Source organism: Tympanuchus pallidicinctus, unplaced genomic scaffold (assembly GCF_026119805.1).
Source record: "Tympanuchus pallidicinctus isolate F22 unplaced genomic scaffold, pur_lepc_1.0 scaffold6, whole genome shotgun sequence".
Classification (NCBI taxonomy): domain Eukaryota; kingdom Metazoa; phylum Chordata; class Aves; order Galliformes; family Phasianidae; genus Tympanuchus; species Tympanuchus pallidicinctus.
Genome location: NW_026294780.1, coordinates 20,790,806 through 20,813,638, shown reverse-complemented (window position 1 = coordinate 20,813,638; position 22,833 = coordinate 20,790,806). Strand labels below are relative to the sequence as shown.

General features: G+C 38.8%; 2 protein-coding genes across 4 annotated transcripts in view; one reads left to right on the top strand and one right to left on the bottom strand.

The window, feature by feature from the left end:
• The window catches only part of UBAC2 (UBA domain containing 2), a 93,247-nt gene that overhangs the window by 35,455 nt on the left and 34,959 nt on the right, over window positions 1–22,833 (top strand). The gene's annotated exons all lie outside the window — the stretch shown is intronic.
• Window positions 6,818–18,881, bottom strand: LOC128071569 (G-protein coupled receptor 183-like). The gene is made up of 2 exons (XM_052664434.1): window positions 18,780–18,881; window positions 6,818–9,792 (listed from the first exon to the last, which is right to left on the bottom strand). Coding segments are annotated over exons 1-2 (1,116 nt in total). The 5' UTR covers window positions 18,782–18,881; the 3' UTR covers window positions 6,818–8,678.

The window sequence follows — 22,833 nt, the reverse complement described above, 5'->3', positions numbered from 1 at the left end:
AGTGATACGCAAGACATTGTGTTCTTAGAGACCTCTAGCCAGATATCCTGTCTGATAAATTACATTGGTTTTTTGTCTAGAACAAAGCCATGAGGAGAGATAAGGAGATGTTGTCAAGAATCAGAGATATACAAAGAGAAACATAGGATCATGTAGGTTTGAAAAGATCCTTAAGATCATCCAGTCCAACCATCCACGCAGAGACCAAGTCCGCTACTAAGCTGTGTTCCTAAGCACCATCTCCTTACTGTGTTTAAACATAACAACAGAGGAGTACTTCAGAAAAAACATATATTTGTAAGTACAAAGAGCAGAATCATAGACAAATGATTATAGATGGAAAGACAGAAGGCAGACTTTCTGTTTGTTCTATCAGAAAAAATTGCTCAAACAAATGGTATCTTTCTGGGCTTTAACTTGGATTTTCAACTTTGAGCTCTTGTGGAATGTAAGTGGTGATTTAGGAGAAAACCCAAATAATGGGATCATTCTGTAGTTTATCTAAACTAATATGAATATGAAACTTTGCCCTCTTGTCCCTCCTTTAGCATAAAAATAAACTACTATATATTTTTCTTATTTGCTATCCCAGACACATTTAAAATAGTTGATCTGTGCTCAGCTAAGTGAAGGAATATGATTTTGATGGGTACCTGTGTTGTTTCAAATAGCTTCCATTGAAAATGCACTGTACTTCTTTTTTCAGTTTTTTCCAGCATGCAAAAATGTGTTTTCTAGCATGGAAAGACCCCAAAAACTGGGGTCTTCCTTTCTTTCACTGTCAAAAATACCTCATAGATGCCGCTGACACAGCTGCTTCATCTCTTCCTGTCCAACGGGGCAAAGGGATCTATATTGTTACTACAACTAAACAGCATTATTGTAACTTTCCATTCTTAGAAATTGCATTATGAAGGTTTCACCAGATTGCTTGGTATCATTAGCTGTTGTCAAAACATTATTTGACTGCTTAGTAGCCTAGTAAATTGAGAATAATCAGTTTTCAGCATCTCTATATTTAAAGTAGGCTGCATCGATGTGCCTTCTGCTAACTAACCACAACTTCCCTCGAAAGTTACATGCCACAGGAAGGATGAAACTGCTATGTCTAGCTTATTAGAGTGAGGAACATATTTCTCCTTGTGCATGGTATAAAACTGCATACTTTTCTGGAGAGGGTAGGATAACCACAAATGTTGCTGCGTTCAGAACAGGTGCAAAGCTTGCTTTTTTAGTTTAGCACTTTGCACAACATCTGTCACAAGTGAGGAAAAGGGGAAGAGGAGAAACTCATATTTTTGCACTGAGAAAAAAAATGGATGCAGCCTTTTGGAAAGAAATCTAAGCTGTGTCTTGACCATTTTTTATTTCAGGAGGATACCAGTGACAGTGAGCTTAGAGGACAATACTAGACAGTATTTTCAGTTATTATTTGCTAGTTTTGCCCCAAGAACAGTGAGTTCCATGCTGCCTTCTTGTCTGACTTGATCAGTGTTTTGACCAAATTTGTTACAGTCATAGAAGGATGCAGGTTGGAAGGAATTTCAGGAGATTGTCTTTCCCTGGTAGTACTGATTTAGAGCTGTGTCCAGTAGATGTTGAAAATCTCTAAAGGATAGAAATTGCACAGCCTTTCTGAGCCACCTTTTCCACCTAATGTCATGGTGAAAAAATGCTGCCTCCTGTCTGATTGTTATTTACTGCAACTGTGTGTCTCCATCTTTGCTTTGCCCCCCAGGAGCAAAACAAGGGTCAGGGTACTCCAAGTATGATCTCACACATGCTGACTAGAGAAGGATTGCTTCCCTTGACATTCTTTCTAACATGGTCATGTACATATTTGGCTAAGAGGCCACAGTACTGACTCCTTTTGAACTTACTGTCTGCCAAGACTCAAGCCCTTTTTGCCAAGCTGCCTGCTATCCAGCCTGTGCCCAGTCTGCTCTGTTGTATGATTCCATCTTCCAGGTACAGGACTTCACATTTGACTTCTCTGATTTGTTGAAATTCCTTTGAGCCTGTTTTTCCAGACATTTGAGGTCTGGTTCTTCTTTATTTTATGTGTTTGAGCAAGGCGGTCCAAATTTGGCAGTAATGAATTGGCATCCCATTTTTGAGAGTCATCTGTGTGCTCCTGTGGTAGGAAAAGTAATATGGTGCACTGTTGGATAGCCTGCTCTCTTCTGCCACCGGCCCTAGCACATTCAAATGTGCGTTTTTTCTGTGTTTTGGCCTTCTTTCCTTCTCTCTGCAGTTTGTATGAAGTGACTGATAGCTTGGGGTTCATGTGCTAAGAGATTAGATGACTCGAAAGAAGGGGTTTCGTGGCATGTCTGAAATCATGAGGGATGTGGACTGGGTAAACATAGAGTCAGCATGTTCACTCATTTCCAGTACAGCAAACAGAGGACTTCAAATGAAACTGGCAGGTGTCACAAACAAAATGAAATGGTCCTAGACACCATGCACAGAGTGGAACTTCTTGCTTCAAGATGCTACAGACTTTTATGTGAGTTCAAAAAGGGGCCAGACAAACTGATGGAAGAAAGACTGACTGTGGACTGTTATATGCAAAGATAAGATATCTGCCTCAAGAGGTCCAAAGTTAGACATTGCAGGAAACCAAGGCAGTATTCTGAGAGGAGAAAAAAATAAAAATAAAAAGAGGAAATATGTTTGAGCATTTGTTACAGAAAACCTAGTTTTTCTTCAGAGAAGAATTGCAGCTTGATTGTGTTTGTTTTGTACTGTAGCCTTAGTCTACAGATGGGAATAGGAGATGTTCCTCTAACATTAATTCCATGTTGTATCAAGATTCTTGATGTCCCTTCACCTTGTCTGTACTGAGACAGCATAGTGAGATACTGCTAAAATACAAACTGTTGTCTTGAGCTCTTTTTCTTCTCTGTATCACAGGCAAGAAGGTAGAAGAGACAGACTACATCTCTGCTTTTCAGGTTCTCTAAAACTGATTGTATAAGGCAGAGTTTCTTTCCTCATTCTCTTCAGCTGTGCCACATTCATTTTCACTTTATTAGAGGTTCATAGTCTTCATGGAGCCTATGCATTCCTTGCTTACCTGAAAGCTTTTGAATTTCAGGACTAGATTAGTCATTACTGCAACCTTTTTATATTAATAAGCTAGCTGGTAAAAGAGGAGTCATTAAGCAGCTTCAGGAACTGTGCTATTTGTGGTAGCATGTTTACTATTTCACACAGCTGCTGTTATTGGCTTTTGCTAAGAGATGAATGTAGCTGACAAGTTCCTCATCTGTGTAGCTTTTAGGATGATAGCAAGAGTTAGGCAGCAGTTCCTGCAGGAGTTAGTGTCCCCCAGCTCTCCTGAGTACTGTTCCAGTCACTGATGGACATCCTACCTCATTCTTCCATTCTGATGTTGTCATTTTGAGTCAACAGGGGTTTGCTGGAACCATTACAACTAGTTTGACAAAGACCAGTTTCTTTTAGGCTAATTCTAAGGTAGTGTTGCTAGCCAGATACAATTCTGACAGCTGGGATTTTTTTCTTCTTTTGTTTCTTTTAATTGGTTGGGGTTTTTTTAAGTTTTCTCCCATTAGACTTTGCTAAGATCTTTCTAATGTCTTTGTTTCTGTCCAAGCTGAATGTCAGTTTGTCTCCAGACAACATTCCAAAAAGCCACAGAGTTTGAATGTGGAGGATAACTGCAGCTCTGTCCATTTGGTTAGTGAGCATGCTAACATAGTCTGTGGAAGCTAAGTGCAGATTATATATCAGTGTCTTAGAGCATACATATTCCGTATAGGCCTGTATGGTGGCTTGATGCTGGCCAGCAGCTAAACACCCATGCTGCTGCTGGCTCATTCTTTCCTCCCCAGATGGATATGAAGAGAATAGGAAGACTAAAAGTGAGAAAAGTCATAGGTGGAGGTGAAGACAATTCAATAAGTGAGAAAAAAACAAGCAGTGTGAAAGCAGTTGCTCACCACCTACCCAAAGCAGGCTGATGCCCAGCCAGTTTCTGAATAGATACCATGGAAGGCAAAGCACCCTGCCTTTCTCTTCCCCTGCTTTTTCAATTTTGTTATTTAGAGACCATATACTTGTTGTATATCAACAGACTGCATAATGTGAGATCATCTCAGTCCTGAAAGGAAACAGTACGTATTTGGAGATAATTGTGTCCCTTCTATCAGCTTTCCAGGAGCTTTGAATCTCCAATAGAAAAGCTTGGTATGGCTTGGGTAGTTTGGTTTCATGATCTAGTGACTATGTCTATTTGGAAACCCAGAATGCTGCTCTCCTCTTATCAGACCTGCTTTCTGCTAAGGTTGCAGATTTTCACCTAAGTCTAAAACGTTTTTCCTTCACTACCCGAATGCCAGACATCTCAGGAAAGTCCTTTTGCAGGAAGAAACAGCAAAAAAGACTACTTGTTCTAACTTAGCAAAGAGACTTGTAAAATGATGGTTCTTTGAAGTTGTCTTCCCCATCATTAGCTCTTCCACTTACCTTTGATTATGTAGTGGAACTAAAGAAACATAACTTTTCATACAAGCTTATTTTAGTCCTTTTAGCAGCTGCCCTAGCCATACCCTGCTAAGTTTTGAATTGAAAGATGTTCCATTATTTTGTCATGAAGAGTTTTTAAGGTCCTACTGGACTTTGCCCTCCAAATAAGGACCGTTTGTCAATAGAACTTCATTGAAATCCTCCTGAGTTAAGCTACTATCTAATGCTGCTTGTCAGCTACTTGCTTCATGTGTGAAAAGGGAGAAGAAGATCCAGATCTGTACAACCGGTTCTCAGCTTGTCATACCAAAAAGCTCATCAAAACCTTTTACCAAAGATGGATTCTGATTTTCTCTTGCAAAGTTCATACTGCTTCAGCCAATGCTGCATAACGTGGCATTCTCTTTTATTCTCAGACCAACAGAATCAGATCTTTCCTTTCTCTTTGTGGAAAGTACAAGATCCAAGGGAATCTTACTCTGTGATGTGTCTTGCACTAATGTATCTGTTTCATTAGAAAAGAACTCTGGTTTACTTTCAGACAGTGTTCCATGATATCTCAAACAAGAAATACAGAAGTAGTTTGAAGTTCCTACTCATGAGAAACACTGGCAGTGGATATTTCCTGGACATCTACCAGTGCCAGTCATGTTTGCTAAATGTTATGTGCTACCTTTGGAATAACTGGCTGCCAATCTCCATTTTGCTCTGGGAATTTGCTGGTGTGAACTTCCTCAGTGTTAATGACTAACCTTCTTTCGAAGGAAAAAGTCAGGATACTTAATTTTCATTCTTTTGTTTCAGCAGTCTCTTTATGTGTTCAGAGCCCTTTCGCTTCCTACTTTTTCAGCGTGTTGTCTACTCAGTGTTGGAGAGGAGAAGAGGTACCAGCTACAGTTTTACTCCCTTTTTTCATGTGTTTGAGGCATGCAGGAGGAGAGGGACTGGAGGTGTGCTTTGATGGGTAAAAATTCTGTTCTAAAAATATTCCAACAAACAATACCAGGGAAAGGGCGCCTGTAAAATGAACAGGAAAAGGCTTCTTGCAGAAAATCAGTCATTTGGGAAGAGCTGCAAGCTTTCAGAATTTTTCAGCCTCCCTTGCTCCTATACAGCAGCTTCTTACCACCGCTCTGGTGATGGCCCCACAGCACATCTGCTAGAAGAAAGACAGCTCCTTTAATACAGAGTCGTGGGCCAGCTGAAATCACCACCACTGCTTTTGGCAGTTTCTAATAGGCAGTTTCAAATTTCATATAAAAGAATCTCACTAATAGGAGTTTGCGTGATCGGTTAAGTACTGATGAGCATTGAGGGGAAGCAGTGGCATCAGCTACCTCCACTGTAAATTGTCACTTTGTCTTCAGGACTTTTGTCAGGAAGCTGAGCTTATTTTTTAAGTTGTTTATTGTTTTTATTTTTATTTTATAATCATTATTGTTTTGTTTATTTGAGCAAAAGCAGTGTTTTTGTATGAAGTTAGCTGTTTGTTTTTAAAATCATGTCAATATTCTCAGAGTGTGGACTTGAAAATAACAGAATTGCTAACATGAGAAAACAGGGACAGAGAAACTGAAGTTGTCAATGCAGCCCTTCACTTTGTTTCTGCTTAAAAATGAGTAAATATGTACGTTATAGAATCATAGAATCATAGAACGGTTTGGGTTGGAAAGGATCTTTACAATCATGTAGTTCCAACCCCCTGCTATAGGCAGGACACCTCCCTCTAGACCAGGTTGCTCAAAGCCCCATCCAGCCTGACTTTGAATGCCTCCACAGAGGGGGCATCCGCAGCCTCTCTGGGCAACCTGTTCCAGTGTCTCACCACCCTCACAGTGAAGAATTTCACCCTAACATCTAATCTAAATCTACCTTCTTCCAGTTTAAAGCCGTGAAGATGGAGCCAACCCCGGTCTAGCACCACAGCCCAGCCCTGAAGCCCCTCCTGAAGGCCATGTGTCATAACATGCTTCTGAAACACAGTGCAAGGGTTCCTTAGGGTTCCTTACAAGCAAGCTCAGCTCCAGCTAGGATGCTGTCCTGCTGAATTGTCCCTGTATGCCTGCACAGGGCCTTCTATGACCCCGAACATTGTGTTTTAATAGTGTTGTGATATTTACTTGAGTTGTATTTTATGGATTTCTAGCCTTAAGGCTTTATGACCATAAATGCATGCCAGAAGTGAAAAAAACAGACATTAGTAGAGTAAAAAGAGCTTGTATTGCTATGGTGTTAATATATATAGTTTATTTTTAGAACTTCTAGGCAATCATGAGTAGTCTTTGACTTTATCAAGTTATCATTTATTGACTCCTATAGCAACAAATTCTTAAATAGTTTATTAAAAAAAACTGGTGAGAACGAAATTGCTATAATATACAGAATTAAGTGAAACTTCTCATGTTAAAAACAAATTTTTGTATTCTACTTTCCTGTGGCAACATAGTGTCTTCTGGAACTGGAAATTAAATTTTGACAGTCTGAGTGGTATGAAATATAGGGTCCTTTGCTTTTTCTTTCCCATAATAAAGTAATCATTAATTAATTTTTCCGTACTGCTTTTCAGCTACAAACCTTCCACGTTAGGAGGTAAGCGGAGGTCAACACATGAGGAAGGAAGAAATTGCAAAGATGGCAAATGTAATTGTTTTATTTGATTGCTTTTCAGAATAGTCTCAATGCTGGAGAGATATAGCTGCAATAAATAAAATTTATTCTGACATCTGGCCTACCTTTTGCCAGTAATTATCAGGCATTCTTTAGATTTCCTTTTTCATCACATGGCGCAATTACCAAGTTGTGTTGGCGAGTGAAGGTATATTAATAAGACAGAAGACAAAAGAAAAGACACAGGGGCCAGAAATAAAGCAGGGAAGGAAATTGACATGTTATGGAAGGACATGACAGCAGGAAACCAAGACCCACATCCTGGATGTATGTTGGTAGTCAGCCAATTCCAGTAGGATATTTTTATGTCATTCGGTCTCTTTGGGCACCATTTCAATGTGCCCAAATGCATTCCAGGTGTGCTCTGTGAAGGCACAGTAGAAAAGTTTGTTCTTTCCCAGCCAATCCTGCTGATGCCATTGATCGATCATAGAATCGTAGAATATCCCAACTCCAAAGGGACCCATAAGGATCATCGAGTCCAACTCCCAGCTTCACACAGGACCACACAAAAATGAGACCGTTTGTCTGAAAGCAGTGTCCAGATGCTCCATGAACTCTGGCAGCATGGAGCCGTGCCCACAGCCCTGGACAGCCCATTCTGTGCCCATAGTCCTCTGGTGCAGACCCTTTCCCTAACCCTCAGCTGCTCCTCCCCATGCCTTTTAAACCTGTATCCCTGTACTTTTAACCAAAACAGTGCACTTTTTGTGTTTCAATCTCTAGCATCAACTTATTTCTGCGTTCATAAATAGTTTATATACAACTTAGAGTCTCTTTATAATACATACTGGAAAGAAAAGTTCTCCCTTAGAAAAAGGATTCAAGAGGTAATAGACCTTGAAAAGACAAGAGATTGAATGTGTGGGGCACAGTCAGTATTGGGGAGAATTGAAGAGTGCATTAAATTTTCATCTGTAATATTTGACAAAACTATCTGTGAATTTTTCAGTAAGACATACATAATCTATATAGTACTCCATGATCCATAAGTACTATAAAATACACTTTTACCTCCAAATGACTATCAACACTTGCAGTAGTGAAACTGTGCATAGAAGCTGTCCATTTTATCTAAAAATTTGACTGCTTGACTTCTGTGATTGAGATAACAAACCCACTGATGTACTTGTAGCTCAGCTAGAGCTCTTGTAATTTTCAGGTGTGCTAGTTGTAACTCGTGAGTTATAAGCTATTTTTGGTTTAATCCTTTCTCAGGCATCCAGTTAAACTGAGTCAAGTCTTTGCTTGAGTTGATGACATCCAGGAGTATGGAATTTGGACGTTCACAATGGTGTGCATTTCCTGGAAAAACTAATGAGATCAGTCAAAATGATGTAGCTAGGAAGTTGTAATTTTGAGTCTTCCTGCTGTCGTGTGATATTTCTTTTTCGGTCTAACAACAGTCCTCGATTTCCTGACATCCTGAGAAACAGAATCTTCCTGAAGCTACTGTACAGGGAATGCTAAGAATTTTTACCATGGAGCCTGGATTTTTAAGCCCACTTCACTGCAGTATACTACAGACTTGATTTTTCAGGTAACTTCCCATTGGCAGATTTTGCGAGTACCATCATCTGTGTTTCTCCCACATCGCGTGAGCTTTCTTCATGGTGTGATCTGGCAGCACTTGAAATTGATACGCTCACTTGTCGCCTCAGTATTTTCAGTACAGTCCTTTTGTATCCTTTGCATGCAAAGAAATAGATGAAGGGATCTAGGCAGCAATTAAAATTCATCAGAAACACGGTATAATGGAGTGATTTCTGGAAAATTTGGTTTTCATTGCATAAGGGTTGATACTGGAGCTTCTTAATCATGTGTTGTATGATTGCAACATGATAAGGGGTAAAGCAAATGATGAACACTATAATTACAAATAGGATTGTATTGATAGCTTTTTTGTTTATCCCTGATTTTTCAGTCAGTGGATTTTCCTTGGCTGTTTGAAAAAGTTTGCAGCTAATTTGAGAATAACAAAATAGTATAATTCCAAGGGGAATAAGGTATCCTACTAAGCAGGCAGCAAGAAGTATAAATGGTAAATGGGCTATTTTTTCAAAGTTTGGATATTCCATACATGTAGTCCTTTCATTTTCTTCATGTGTCATAGGCTGTATAAGCAATGGGAACGTTTGGCTGAATACAAGAAACCAGATAAATACACAAATGCCCTTGGCATATTTAATCCTTCTGATCTTGTATCGGAATGGATGGACAACGGCGAAAAATCTGTCGATACTCAGACATGTCATGAAGTTCACACCTGCATAAGTGTTAATGTAAAACAAGAGAGCAGTTATTCGACATAGTGCTTCTCCAAAAGGCCAGTGGAATCCCATGGCATAGTAGGCTATCCTTATAGGCAGGGCAATACAGAACAGTAGATCTGAGAGGACGAGATTTGTTGAATAGAGGGTAGTAGAATTTATCTTCTTTCTGTTTTTAAAAATGACAGTGAGGGCAATTGTGTTTCCGAGTACTCCAAGAATTAAGATGAGGCTGTAGAACACAGATAGGATTATCCTTGCTGTATCCTTATGTTCATACAAGTCGCAGGTAGAACTGTTTGTCTGAGAAGTTGTGAAAGTGTCCATTTCTGCAACTGGTGTTTCTGCAGGAAGCTCAGTGGACCTTACATGAAAAAAACAAAAGGGGACATTTTGTAATAAATGTAGATAAACTAGTTCTGCATAACAGTGGCCACTCTGTATCAGAAAAAAGCAAGATTCTAAAAAGCTGAAATGAAACCTTGGTTGAAATACTTTTTCGAGCCTGCTTCCAAAAACAAACAAAAAGACGACTTTCCCCAGCTTTTATATTTTTGATCTCAATCCTTTCACTACCGAAAAATAAAATCAGACAGTGGGCAAATAACATACCAGAGACGTCATAGAATCATAGAATGGCCTGGGTTGAAAAGGACCTCAAGAATCATTTAGTTTCAACCCCCTGCTACGTGCAGGGGTGCCATCCCTATACCAGGCTGCCCAGAGCCACATCTAGCTGGGGCATCCACACCTCCTTGGACAGCCTGTTCACAGGCCTCTGAGTGAAAAAATTCCTAACCTAAATCTCCCCTGTAACTCCCCATGTACTTGGAAGTGAAGCTGACAGATGATCAGGAAGTCGACAACTAGTGAAACCAGTCTGAGAGGAAAAAGAAGTCTGAAGAAATAATGTGATAAATGACTATATGAAATCCCCAAGGGTCAGATATAAAAATAAAATCTTATAATGTATTACAGTTTATTTTTTAGGCAGTTGTTTCTAAAGATGCACTTTGCAATGGTTTAAATTGTTTGGGGAAACTAATTTCTTTCAGTGTTGTTGCTTATCTTATTGGCATTACTCATAGAATCCTTACAGTTGGAAGAGACCTTTAGAGGTCTAACTTCCAACCATCTAGTCCAACTCCCCTGCGATGAACATGGACACCAGAGCCAGATCAGTTTGCCCAGAACCTGATCCACCCTCACGTTGAAAGTCTCGGGACGGGGCATCAACTACATCTCTAGGCAACCTGTTCCAGTGCCTCACCACTCTCACTGTAGAAGACCTTTTCCTTATATCTAACCTGAATCTACCCTCTTTGAGCTTGAAGCCATTTCCCCTTTTTCTGTCACCACAGACCTTGCTAAAGGGTCTGCTCCTTTTTTCCTGTAGCTTCCCTTTAGATACTGAAAGGCTGTTATCAGGTCACCTCACAACCTTCTCTTCTCCAGAGTCCCAATTCTCTCAGCTTGAAAATTATATAATTATATGATTATAATCATAGAGTCATTAAAGACTTAGAAAAGACCTTTAAGATCATGAAGTCCAACTGTCAGGCCATCCTGCCATACCAATTTTTAACCCACGACCCACAGTGACACATCTTCACATTTCTTGAACACCTCTCAGGTATGGAGACTCCAGCACTCCTGGACAGCCGTTGCAGTGTTTGAATAATAACAATTCAGCCTATTTAATAGTAGTGCTAAGAACTGACTTTGGAAATCTAATTGAGATATTGTTTATATCCATAAATTCCTAAGACTACTAATTTAATGTCTCTGTTAGGTGGTGCTGCAAAAGAGATATAACCTCTCTGAAGTATTTCACATACATTATAATTTAGCAGATTTTAAAAATTGCTTAACCTGCATAGTCAGAAATGACATGATAGATCTGCAAAGTGGCAATGACTTGGGGGAACTCAAAATAGAAAAAAATAATTTAGCAGAATTTTAGAAGTGGAAAGGACACCGTCCTGTTGATATTGCTTCTAGTACAGAATGCTTTTAAGTGTGATGTTACACCTAATAGTTGCACAGCAAAAGCGTCGGAAAGGATGGGGGGCATCTGATTTTACCCCTTGAGCAGCTGTTCTGCAAAATATTACCTAAAGTCTGAAGAATTTAGCTCACAAATCAAAGTGAGAAATCTACTGTTGATTAGTACCATCCTTAAGGTATTTGTCATTTTCATAGTATTCCTTCTTAGTTGGTCTTCACTCAGACTACGTATTTGATCACACTGAGTTTTTAAAGAAAAGGCATGTTTCCCACTCTTGTCTGTGAAGATTAGTTGTGTCTTTCAGTTCTTGTTGGTGAGACTGCTTGTGAAAAGAAGTGAGATGATTTTAGTTCCTAAAAAACTTTAGTTCTCTAAAAAACTTCAGGAAAACTTCCAACAGCCAACCAGGCACACTGCAATCTTAGACTTTTTCTATGTGTTCATACCCAGTTGTAAGAAGGTGACTGCCACAGAACGCTCTTATAAAAGTCTCTCAACACTGTTGAAAGCACCATAACTTCAGAATTATACGGTGCTCTATTTATGTACTTAAAAAGAAGAAAAACAAACCCTGAATAAATTATTCTTATGTGTAATCGTGACATGCTCTCAGCAATCATGCTAGCTATTCCTTTTCAAACTCTTCGGGCTGCTTGTGTTGTTATGATTGTAATGGAGAGACGTTTCTAGATAGTAAATATTAATGCTAGTTTTGATATCAGACATCTTTTCCATCTGGATGACTCATAAAACCTGTCAGCCTGCTTATCTGCAGTTATGGGTTAAAATAGGAGTCATGATTGCTTCTACTTTAATGCAGAATATTATCTGGAGAGAAGAGCTGTTATAAACTTAAATGTTAAATCCATCTGATATCTTTAATTAAAGTATCTGGATTATTTCTGAAGGATTTGCCTTTCAACAGTCAATATTTACAAACAGCTACAACATTCTGTACCTTAAAGAAGACTTCCAGTAAAATACCTCTCCATTTTTTGGGTTTTAAGCTACACCTTTAATGAAGTATTCATTACCTTTTTATTAACTTGTGGAAGCATTAAAAGGTTAGTATCTTCTTTCATGTTTTGATGAGATTATCCTATTTACTTCGGGTTGTTCACAATTAATTTACCTGCAGCGCTTTTTGAATTATACAGTTTGATCAGACTTTGGCTTAGATTGGCTGGGGCATTCAAGGTTCTCTTTTTAAAGAGTAAACCTGCGAGCTGGTGATGGATCTCAAATTCCTGATCTTTATATCGCGGTGGACTCAATGCAGTAAGATACATGAGTAAGTTACATTACATGTGGTAGGAAGAAATGTAGCATGTGGATACTCTATCAAGTCCATTCATGCACAGGTTGTAGGATAGACAGGTGGGAGATTTCTTATGGATTAATGTATGGTGGTCTGATTCTTAAACATCTCAAGGAAATAAGTAGCACGTCAAGAAATGCGAACACTGCTTTCAGGGTTGGAAGTCAAATCTGAACTGGGAGTATTGTGACTTGAACAGAGAAATTGAATTGCTAATTATCAGCTCTGTGACTGCAGTGCAGTTTTAGGAATATCTCAAATACCTTAGAGTGTCTCTTATAGGAGCATGTAGCATGGCTTGATTTACTAAAGTAAAACAGGCTGCTTTTCATAGAAAGTCATTTGGGTTTGTGTAGGCATCTGGATAAGAGTCAGTGAGAGATTTCAGTTTGTTCTGTTTCTCTTATTTGAATGCTTCTGATTACTTGTTCAGATTCCCAGCATGACATTTATTTTCTACTCCTGTCTCCCTTGATATTTAGGTAAAATCATTTCTTCAGAGCTTCTCTTTGCATATGATTAAGGTGTATGATAAACTGTTTTATTGCAGTGACAAACTACAATACATTCACAGCATAATTTTATTTCCTGTTCTCTGTAAAGTTATGGTAGTTTTTACTCATAAATAATGTATATTTGTCACATCCATTCTTCTGTCTGTCAGTGTTTGTATGGTTTAGGCAAAATTCTGTAATTTTAGTCATTTCTTCTGACATCAATAGTAGAATTTTATAAAACCTTTTTTATATAGATTTTATATAGATTTTTATATAGATTTTATAAAATCTACTTTTGCATGATAAAGTAGGATCATCTACCTTAATGTTAGAACGTAATGTTGCTCAAAGTAGGATGTTCACCCTTGCATAGAAGCATGGCTCTGTTGAACAGGAGTTGCAGCCAGGAGAGTGCTTGTATCCATCCCTAGTGCATGGACACACACAGGGAGCAGCCACCTCAGACAATTCTTCCTTCTCTTTACCCTTGACACAAGACCACTAGAGCTACATTCCTGATTCTTAGTGAAGTTTTCTGGTTCCACAGTGGGACAAACTGGCCACAAGCGAATGAGAAGAGTGCTGTAGAACCACAGCTAATGTACCTCCCAGATGCACACATTGGTGCTCCTTAAAGGAGGATGCCAGCAGGCTCTTCTGCTGGTTGTGGGAGTCAGCCCTGGGCTGGGGGTCCATTTGGTCTTCTGCTATCCCCAAAGTATTTGGCATGTTAATGTAGGGTACACATTTTACAATAGTCTAGATGAGTTCTGTTTCTATATAGGTATGTCTGGACATTTTGAGCAGTCACCATAATGTCTAAGTGCTACATTTCCTGAATATATTTAATATTTCTTAAAAACCCTTGAGATTCTATATCCATCTTGAAGCTCAAGCAGATGATAAAGTTGCTGCCATCTGAAAATGTAATATACATCAGCTGAGCTTCTTGGTACATCTGAGTTGACCTGCTGTAGGGAACCTGCTTTGGCAGGGGGGTTGGACTCGATGATCTCTGGAGGTCCCTTCCAACTCCTACAATTCTGTGATTCTGTGATTCTGTGACTTCTGACTGTTGTTAGATGAACTCTACTGACATCAGCAAGTTTTTCAGCTTTTCTTGTCAATCTTGAACGGGGCTGCACTTAAAACAATTTCTTCATAAAGGGTGTCTGGACTATTAAGTAAAATAAGGTTATTTTGAGTCTCGTGTTTTCTATCAAGTCAATATTTCTTTGCAGCAGTCGTTCATGATCTATCTGTTACACTTACAGAACATATGTCATCTTCCACAGAACATATCTGAAGAAAACAACAGTGGCCCCAGTTTGGGTGGCACTTGTTTTTAGATTCCTAGAGCAAAACTGGAGAGTGTTGCCTCCTTATTGCTGCAAACCTCACAGCAGCTGATCAGTGCATTGACTTGATTCATAGTGGAGTTACTGAGTTATATGCCCTCGTTGTAGTTTATGAATACATCAGTAAATTTACTTTAGCAATTTAATTATTTTGTAAGATATTGCCACTTTTTTTTTCATAGGGGTATGTGATTTTAATGCATTAAATATTTAAAATTCTTGTCTCTTTATCAGTGCCTTTATCAGTATTGTAGAGAAAGTTTGTCTGCAGATACGCAGGATTCAGTGACACGGATAAAGCTCTAATGCAAAAAAACCACTTACTCATTGATATTGCAAGAGGTCAGTGTTAACGTTTTAGTTATTTGCATATAGATCCCACTAGCTATTCACTTAAAGCATATTTTCCACAAGGGTGTTTGGTCTTCATTTGGAGGACTTGAGAGAAGGAGAATTAGCCCTTTGTGCTGTAGTAGTGTTTAGTCAACCTCCCTCCTACATCGTGGTTGCCTCTTATTTAAATAAATTTCTCCAAAAGCAGTTTGCAGTTGCTGTTTTTGTTGAGACTTTCCTCTCGGAATAAAGATTGCTTTAATAGCCCCTGTCCACCTGCAGGAGTATTTGCATAGTCTCATTGTTTTGACAATTCAAAGTGAGCTTCTCAAATGTCTCAGTGAGAAAGAATAGTCTTGGGACTTCTGCTCCCACTCCAGTTCAATTCCAGTAAGGGAGAATGGGGTTCCAGATGGCCCTCACCTTCCACGAAACATGCTCACCACTGTGACCCCCCCTTTTTTGCTCAGTGGACTGTGTGTTTGAGGCAGAATTGGGCAGCATTTGCTAGAGAGCTTATGACATGATCTACCTGCAATCCTGAGTGCTTCCCAGATTCACTGGATCCTGGGATAACTGCAGTCTATGGCATGGCTCTTGTTCTGTGCTTCTACCTGGGAGGAACATGCACCTGGCAGAGTATGAAGTTAGTATTGTGCCCAATAGTATTGTGTCTTCCAAGCGGTGCCATTTGTTTCTAGGTGTTCTGTCCCTTGCTCTCTTCTAGTTTTAGTGTTGCATTTGCTTTCTGATAATGAATGGACAAGTGTTGAAATACACACACTCAGTTGTGAGTTTTTCTTTAGCCAGTGACTTCATGAGATTTGTTAGATAGCTTGCTTTTAACCTGTTCTATGCGGTTGATAGATATTTTATAGCAATAATAACCACACAGGTATCACCCCTACCCTGGCTTCCTTCACGTGTTTACCTGTGATGGCCTTTAAACATGGAATACTGTGTTGCGTTCATTGAACTATGGTAGTGGTAAACCTAAGCTATAAGCCTACAATTATAGTATTACAAACTTAGATTACACCGTTTAAATCATGTGCAAGCAGTGATAAAAAGCTCTCTCTGTGAGCTAAATGAGTTTTCTCCTTGCTTTTAACTCCTGCTTTTGGTAGAGGAACACCATCTGTGGAATTTTTTGGTTTGTTTGTTTGCTTTTTTATTTTTTATTTTATTTTATTTTTTTGCACTATGGGAAATACTATCAAAGGCTTTAACTGGGTGTTGTAATTTAATATGCGATTTGTCTGTCTGTCTCTTTAATACTTTTTACTCCTTGAGGTAAATCTCTGGTCCACCTGTCCACTATCTAGTCTAAGAACAATATAATTACCTTTCTTGGTAAGGCATGGCAAATCATAGATCTGTCCTTGCTCTTCACATAGCATGATTTTTTGCATCACTTTGAGGTGGATGAACAAACTGTACTGGGGAATAAAACTTTGGGGTATGTATAAATGATTTAGGAGAAATGGTTGGGAAATAGATTTCTATTTCCTTGTACTGCCTAATTTGAGGACTTTACTGAGCTCTGCAGCCCTCTATAGATCAAAGCTGTGTAAGCTTTAGTGAGTTTAAAAACAGAGAAAGATGGGAAATATGCAGTGCTGCGGGTAACGTGTTTATTTTTTTTCTTAATTTCTGAAATTAATTGTTTTCTTTTGACCAGTAATATTTTCTGTCTGAAATCTTAATTTACCATTATTGTGATCCTCACTGTATTATGTGTTCTATGTACTTGAAAAATGAGTTTTTGCCAACCATCTTACATATATTAAAAAGTATGCACGTCAAGTTGCATAGCAGAATGCTTTGCTAATAGGGGAAGGTACATTTATCTGAGAAAGCTGCATTTATCTAGGCTTGGGACAACACGTGGCTTCACAAAAGCTGAAGCAAGAGACAGGCGTTTCCTAAAGCTTCCTGTTTCTTTCTAGTGCTGTAATTCTCGTATTCTTTTAGTACATTATTTTCAAAGCTGTTAAGTTTCATGTCCAAACTTACAATGACTGAATCCTCACTACTCATGGCTGATTTTAGTGAGATAGTTCCAGTCTAGTACTTTTTCCTAGTAGAAATCAAATTTGTTGGAATACTAAAGCAAAATGTTTAAATTACTCCATGGAGAACCCAAAGTGTGCATTGCATGAGTTAAATTCTCTTAAAGATGAATAGGAAGAATTAAAATATTCTTTAAGTGAATTCTGTAACAGGATTTTTGGATGCATGCTATGTAGGATCTTTCTGGTTCAGCTTTTATCTATTACTACCTGCTTTACCAAATTGCATGACAATTTCATTTTGTATTCTAAAATAATAACAGTTACAGTAAAATAAGTGAAATGGAAGTGAAGGAGTTGAAATGCTACATAAATAGTTAAAGGCAAAGAAGAAAACATGTAAGTGTCTGGCTCGTATCTGTTGGATCTTTCTTTCCAAATGTGATAACTACGAAAAGTATAAGAATTATCTGACCTAAATTATATTGATCATAGATGCATGTTAATTTTTACAGCGATGCTGGTGCTGAGAAGATTAACCTTCCTTCAGTTTACCTGCCCAAGTCTACTTAGTATGAAACGGAGAGGCTCCGAAATATGGCAAATAAATAAAAGCCACTAACAATTGCACTTCTGCAAGTAGAAGAGGAAAAAATGGTCTAATAAGATACAAATATAATAAGATACAAATAAAGACTTTGTATCTTAGAAACTAGAAAAATGCAAACCTTGAACATATGTGTATATATGTATGTATATACATATATGTTTCCTGAAGGAGTGATATGGAACCTGGGCAGGCGCCGGCTTTAATTAATTTCAGGGATTAAAACTTCACAACTTTAGCTTAAATTTATTATTCCTTGCATGTATCCACACTCCTCATTCTTTGAACAAAAAGGGATAAGACTTCAGCTGTTAAAGGCGAGTTCCCAGCTCCGTTTTCAGTACCTTTGGCTCTATTCTGGAGGAGCCATAGAAATCTCAGACCTCTTCTATTCTGTGTTCAAGGGCATGCATGCATCTATTTTTTTCCTGGTAAATGCTTGCTTTTTTAACAGCCTATCTGGTTTTACCATTATAACATGAAAAAGTGTTTAACATGAAGGTGTAAAAAAGTCAAATTACTAGTAATATTTATTTAGTTTTATGTTATGAACATCAGTAATAAGGGGAAAGCTGACTATGATTCAGAAAAAGAATGCCTTCAGAAAGCTTTCAAAGAAATGTAGAAAAGGAATTAGCTCCTAACATTTTAGATTCTTAAAACACTCTGCTACAATATTCAAATATAGGAAGAGCGACTGAGGAGCTCTTGAGCTGAGAATAGAGACAAGGAGCACATCTGAATGAGCAAGCTGTGGATTCATTACCATGTTACAGATTTGTTTTAAGGCTCTCTCCTAATATTAAAGTATTCTGCAGTATTCAGTGAATGACTTGTGAATTCCAGTGTTCCACTTACTACTTCAACAGCAGTTCTTTTGCATTAGTATAATTTAAATTACTTAAACTAAACAAAACCCTGAGATAATATAGTATCAAGTATTTCTTTTTGATTGTTAAATTAATTAGAAATTTTCTTATGAGAATTTGTTATTATAAGAAAGCATTAGAAATAACTTGATATTATGGATCGTCATTAAATGAAAATGAACAAAAGGCATATTAAGATAGCAATACAAAATCTGACAGAATTTCCTCCACAAGCCTCTTCTCTCCTGCCACATGAAAATGTTCAGTATAATGCAAAAAGAAAGCATCTTTCTGGAGTTGTTTGCTGACATGAAAAAAAGAAATATATATATATCTTTTCTGTACTTACATATCTGCAGCTTCTTAGATCCTGTGAGCAGTTAGTTAAGATAGCCTGACTGTGAAAGTTTACCCTTGCACATTGTTTTCAAGAGTGATTACGTGAGTCCCTTTTGTGGGAGGGGTAGATTTGTTCATGTGCTTCAAAAAAAAACTTGTTTGTGTGCTGGTCTTGATTTGCTGGCTGCTGTCATATGGGATGTGAAAGTGTCTATTTTTACTTCTTTTACAATTAGTCCGCTCAAAAAGAGTAATTAGGAGCACCTCCCCTCCTCCCCCCGACCCACAAGTTGCGTATTACTGACTGTCGCAGAAGGGACTTTACCCAGAAGTTTACTTGACCAACCAAAAAATCCTGAGTGAAAAACCTTGTTTTTATGACGTCTGCATTTAAAAAAAAAGGCTTACATTTATCCTGGAGTAGAATCCTATGAGGATTGCACACTTTTACGCTGGCCACTATGGATAAGACCTGACACAGCCCAGGAAAACCTCAGACTTTAAACATAGTATATCTCGATTAAAAGAAGGCTTAAATTTAGTTTGGGGTTGGATCATCGGTACACGCTTTCAAATGAATTCCTCCTGCTGAAATCTGACACAGCACAAAAAAGTCAAACTTTAGGCATATCGATAGGCCGTGTAGAAACAGTCGTCTCAACAGCCCATGTACATTCCCAGCACTGTTCTAGTATCATAATGATGAGGCTTTACAGAAATGCCCTTTAAAAATAGATGAGGGAGTTGAAGAACATGAGCGGTTCTAGAGATTAGTGAGGCTGTGTGCCTGAGTTGATTGCATTTTGAGCAAGGCTACAGATAATCACGATAGTAATATATACATTTACAATACACATGCAAGGCAAACACATTAACATGAATAAATGGCTTTTAAAACACAGATCTGATTCTGATAAAAATACATTGATGCGTATAGATGGGAATGGGGAGAAGAATGGAAGGCCAAATTGTGAGGTCATGTGTTGGTACCTGGAAAAACGTTGTTTCTGGATGTGAAGCCTTGATCTATCAGTGAAATGGTATGTTTGCTAAGAAGGCTGAAATAGATCAGAGATAGATGGAAAGCCCTGCCCTTTGCTGTTAGATGCAGTGGCTGGGAATTACCTGGGATTTTCCCCACAAACTCATACTGATCATTCGTGACTGCAAAAGGCAGTTTGTGTTTCAGGTGGCCTCGTTCAGCATCCTGATTCTCAAAAATGAGCAAGCAGGCACGGTGATGCTGATGTTAGTGACTCCAGCCAATGCAGAGATGGAACAGTGTTTTGGGAAGGCTCGGCTGTGCTCATAGGACAAACTGCTGCTGCTGCTGCCGTGCTAGAGGTGTGCAGATCAGATCTCAAGTAACATATCTGTCTCATCAGGAAGTCTTAAGTAACTGCAGATTTAATGATGAAGTTAAACCTTTTTAAACATACCTTGTCTTCTATGTTCTTGCTATAGAAAATGACATAGAACCTTGCTAGATGCGTCTGTGCATACTTGGAACATTTAGTAGACTTCAGAACGTGGTTTTCAGTACTGAACCCCACACTGCAGACATGACTTGGTTCTCCCGAGATGCCAGGGAGCTGAACTGCTTCAAGTACTACCAGCTCCTCAGTTGTTGATAGGCACTCCTCTTCCAAAACCAGGCTCAGGAAGCCTTTCAGAAAACTTACTGGGCTTGCTGCAGACTTCTTCCTTCTTTTTCAATTATTTTATATATTATCTTCATCGCAGAGTAGAATCTCTTTAAATGAAGAGAATTAACTACTGATTCAAGAACAACCATATAGGGAACTTGCTCCATACGTCATAAAGTAATACCGCAATGTGGTTCTCTGTCCAGCAGCAAAAAGTTGTGGTAGAAGTGAGAAATTTCTCGAGACTTGTAGTAGTCTTTGCTCGAGTACTGACATTAATAACTCAACTTCACATTAAGGGAAATGTTTATCTCATAATAGCTTTAGCATTATAAAAAATAATACCAATATGTGCTTCCTGCTTTGATCAGATAAAATTAAAATATATCTTTTTTTGGTTAAGATGCATTACTAGATTGTGCCCATGGAGCCACGCATGTACATTAGCCACCATTCCAGCCTTATGGGATGTTAATTGCTTGAGCAGAATGGCACAGATTGCATCATAGAATCATAGAATGGCCTGGGTTGAAAAGGACCACAATGATCATCTAGTTTCCACCCCCCTGCTATGTGCAAGGTCATCAACCATTAGATCAGGCTGCCCAGAGCCACATCCAGCCTGGCCTTGAATGCCTTCAGGGATGGGGCATCCACAGCCTCCTTGGGCAACCTGTTCCAGTGCGTCACCACCCTGTGTGTGAAAAACTTCCTCCTAATATCTAACCTAAACTTCCCTTACCTCAGTTTAAACCCATTCCCCCTTGTCCTATCACTATCCACCCTCGTAGACAGCATCCTTCCAGTCCATCCAACTGACCCAGAATGTGAAAATCTAAACCAAAAAGTGGCATGTGTCAGAAAGTGTGATTTGTTTGTTTTTGCCATTGGAATACACAAGTTGACTGTTTTGCTTTTGGCATGCAAGGAGAGTAACATAAATTAGTACACTGAGATATTACTTTCAGAGATGGTTACATTAAAGCAGTACAGTTAATATTTTGAGTGCTGTGTCATGATGCCTATGAAAACAGTCTGCTTGCTTAGTTCATGCTCTGTTTGAGCAGTTTACGAAAGATACTGGATTTAGCTTTACTATTCTGTATCTAGACAGCTACTATGCAAGGTAAGGAGTGACTTCTGAAATTACACAAGGTGTTCATGGATCAACTAGAAAATGAACCCAGCCAGCCTGAGTCTCAGTTCAGTTTCTTTACTAGAAAACTGCTTTTCCTTCCAAAATTAACACCTTTTTTTTTCTAGGCAGGTTCAGGTGTCTCGAACTAGTGTCCAGCTGAATCCTGTCCTTTTGCAAACAAATGTTATTTCTCAAGTGACTTGAGTTTGAGGAACAGCAAGTGATGACTCCTCGGTGAGTCACGGTTGCTGTCTGCTCTCCAGAGGCCAAATGAAATGTGTCAGGCTAAACTGGATAAAGAAGATGTAGTTAAATGCTCAAGCTAAATGAACTTGTGACACAAAAATTTAAACACAGCTATTTGACCATACTTCTTCGACAAAATAGCCATCCGAACCCCTTTAGTGCTTTCTCGTGCCTTCATTTGTTTTCTGCCTAACCCCATTTTCTGTGCCAGACTTGGTGGGATTCACTGGGAGAGCCTGCCTTTTAGGGTACAGGCTCCTCTTGCTTGCTGAACTCAAGCAAGGGTTAATGAAAACAGTCACGAAAGCAGAACTGCCTTGTAGCTGTCTCTACCAATCACTTGCTGCAGATGTCTGATGCAGAGCAGCAACTGACAGTGGGTAGGCAGAGGTAGCTGACTGTGTAACACCTAGTTGGCATTACCAGGGATCATAGCTGTTGCTGTGATGCTGTCCTCAGTTGGGATGCATGGCTTGGCCAGCTGTTCTTATACCTCTCAGTTTCATTGGTATTTCCCAGGACGGGTTGGTTTTGGTCTTCATGTGAATGGCAGCATGCTAATCATATTAGAGAAAGAACAGGGACAATGATTTATTTATTTTTAAATCATTATAGTACCATAAGCTGAATAAGTGTTTGTTGTTCTGCAAAAATTACTTGCATGATGACTGCATATTAAGAATACCTAAGTGAAGGATTTTTATGTTAACCTATTGTAACAGACTGGTAGTATAGAAACAGTCACTTACCCTAGGTCAGCCAGGAGATACTAACAGGGGGATGGAGAAGGGTTTTGTGAAAGAGTACCAGATACTATCTTGAGCTTTGCAAACAAAAGCTGGGGGGAGATATCACTAACTGACATTTGTAGAAAGTGATAAAGGACAATGGTAACATCTTATTAATGATAAATAAAACTGAAATTAGAAGAAAGTCTCTTACCAGCAGAAGAGGAAAGTTCTTTGTTAGTCATCTTGCTGATGGTAAGGGAGAGAACAGAAAGCATTAATGGTTTAAAATGGAACCAAGCAGCT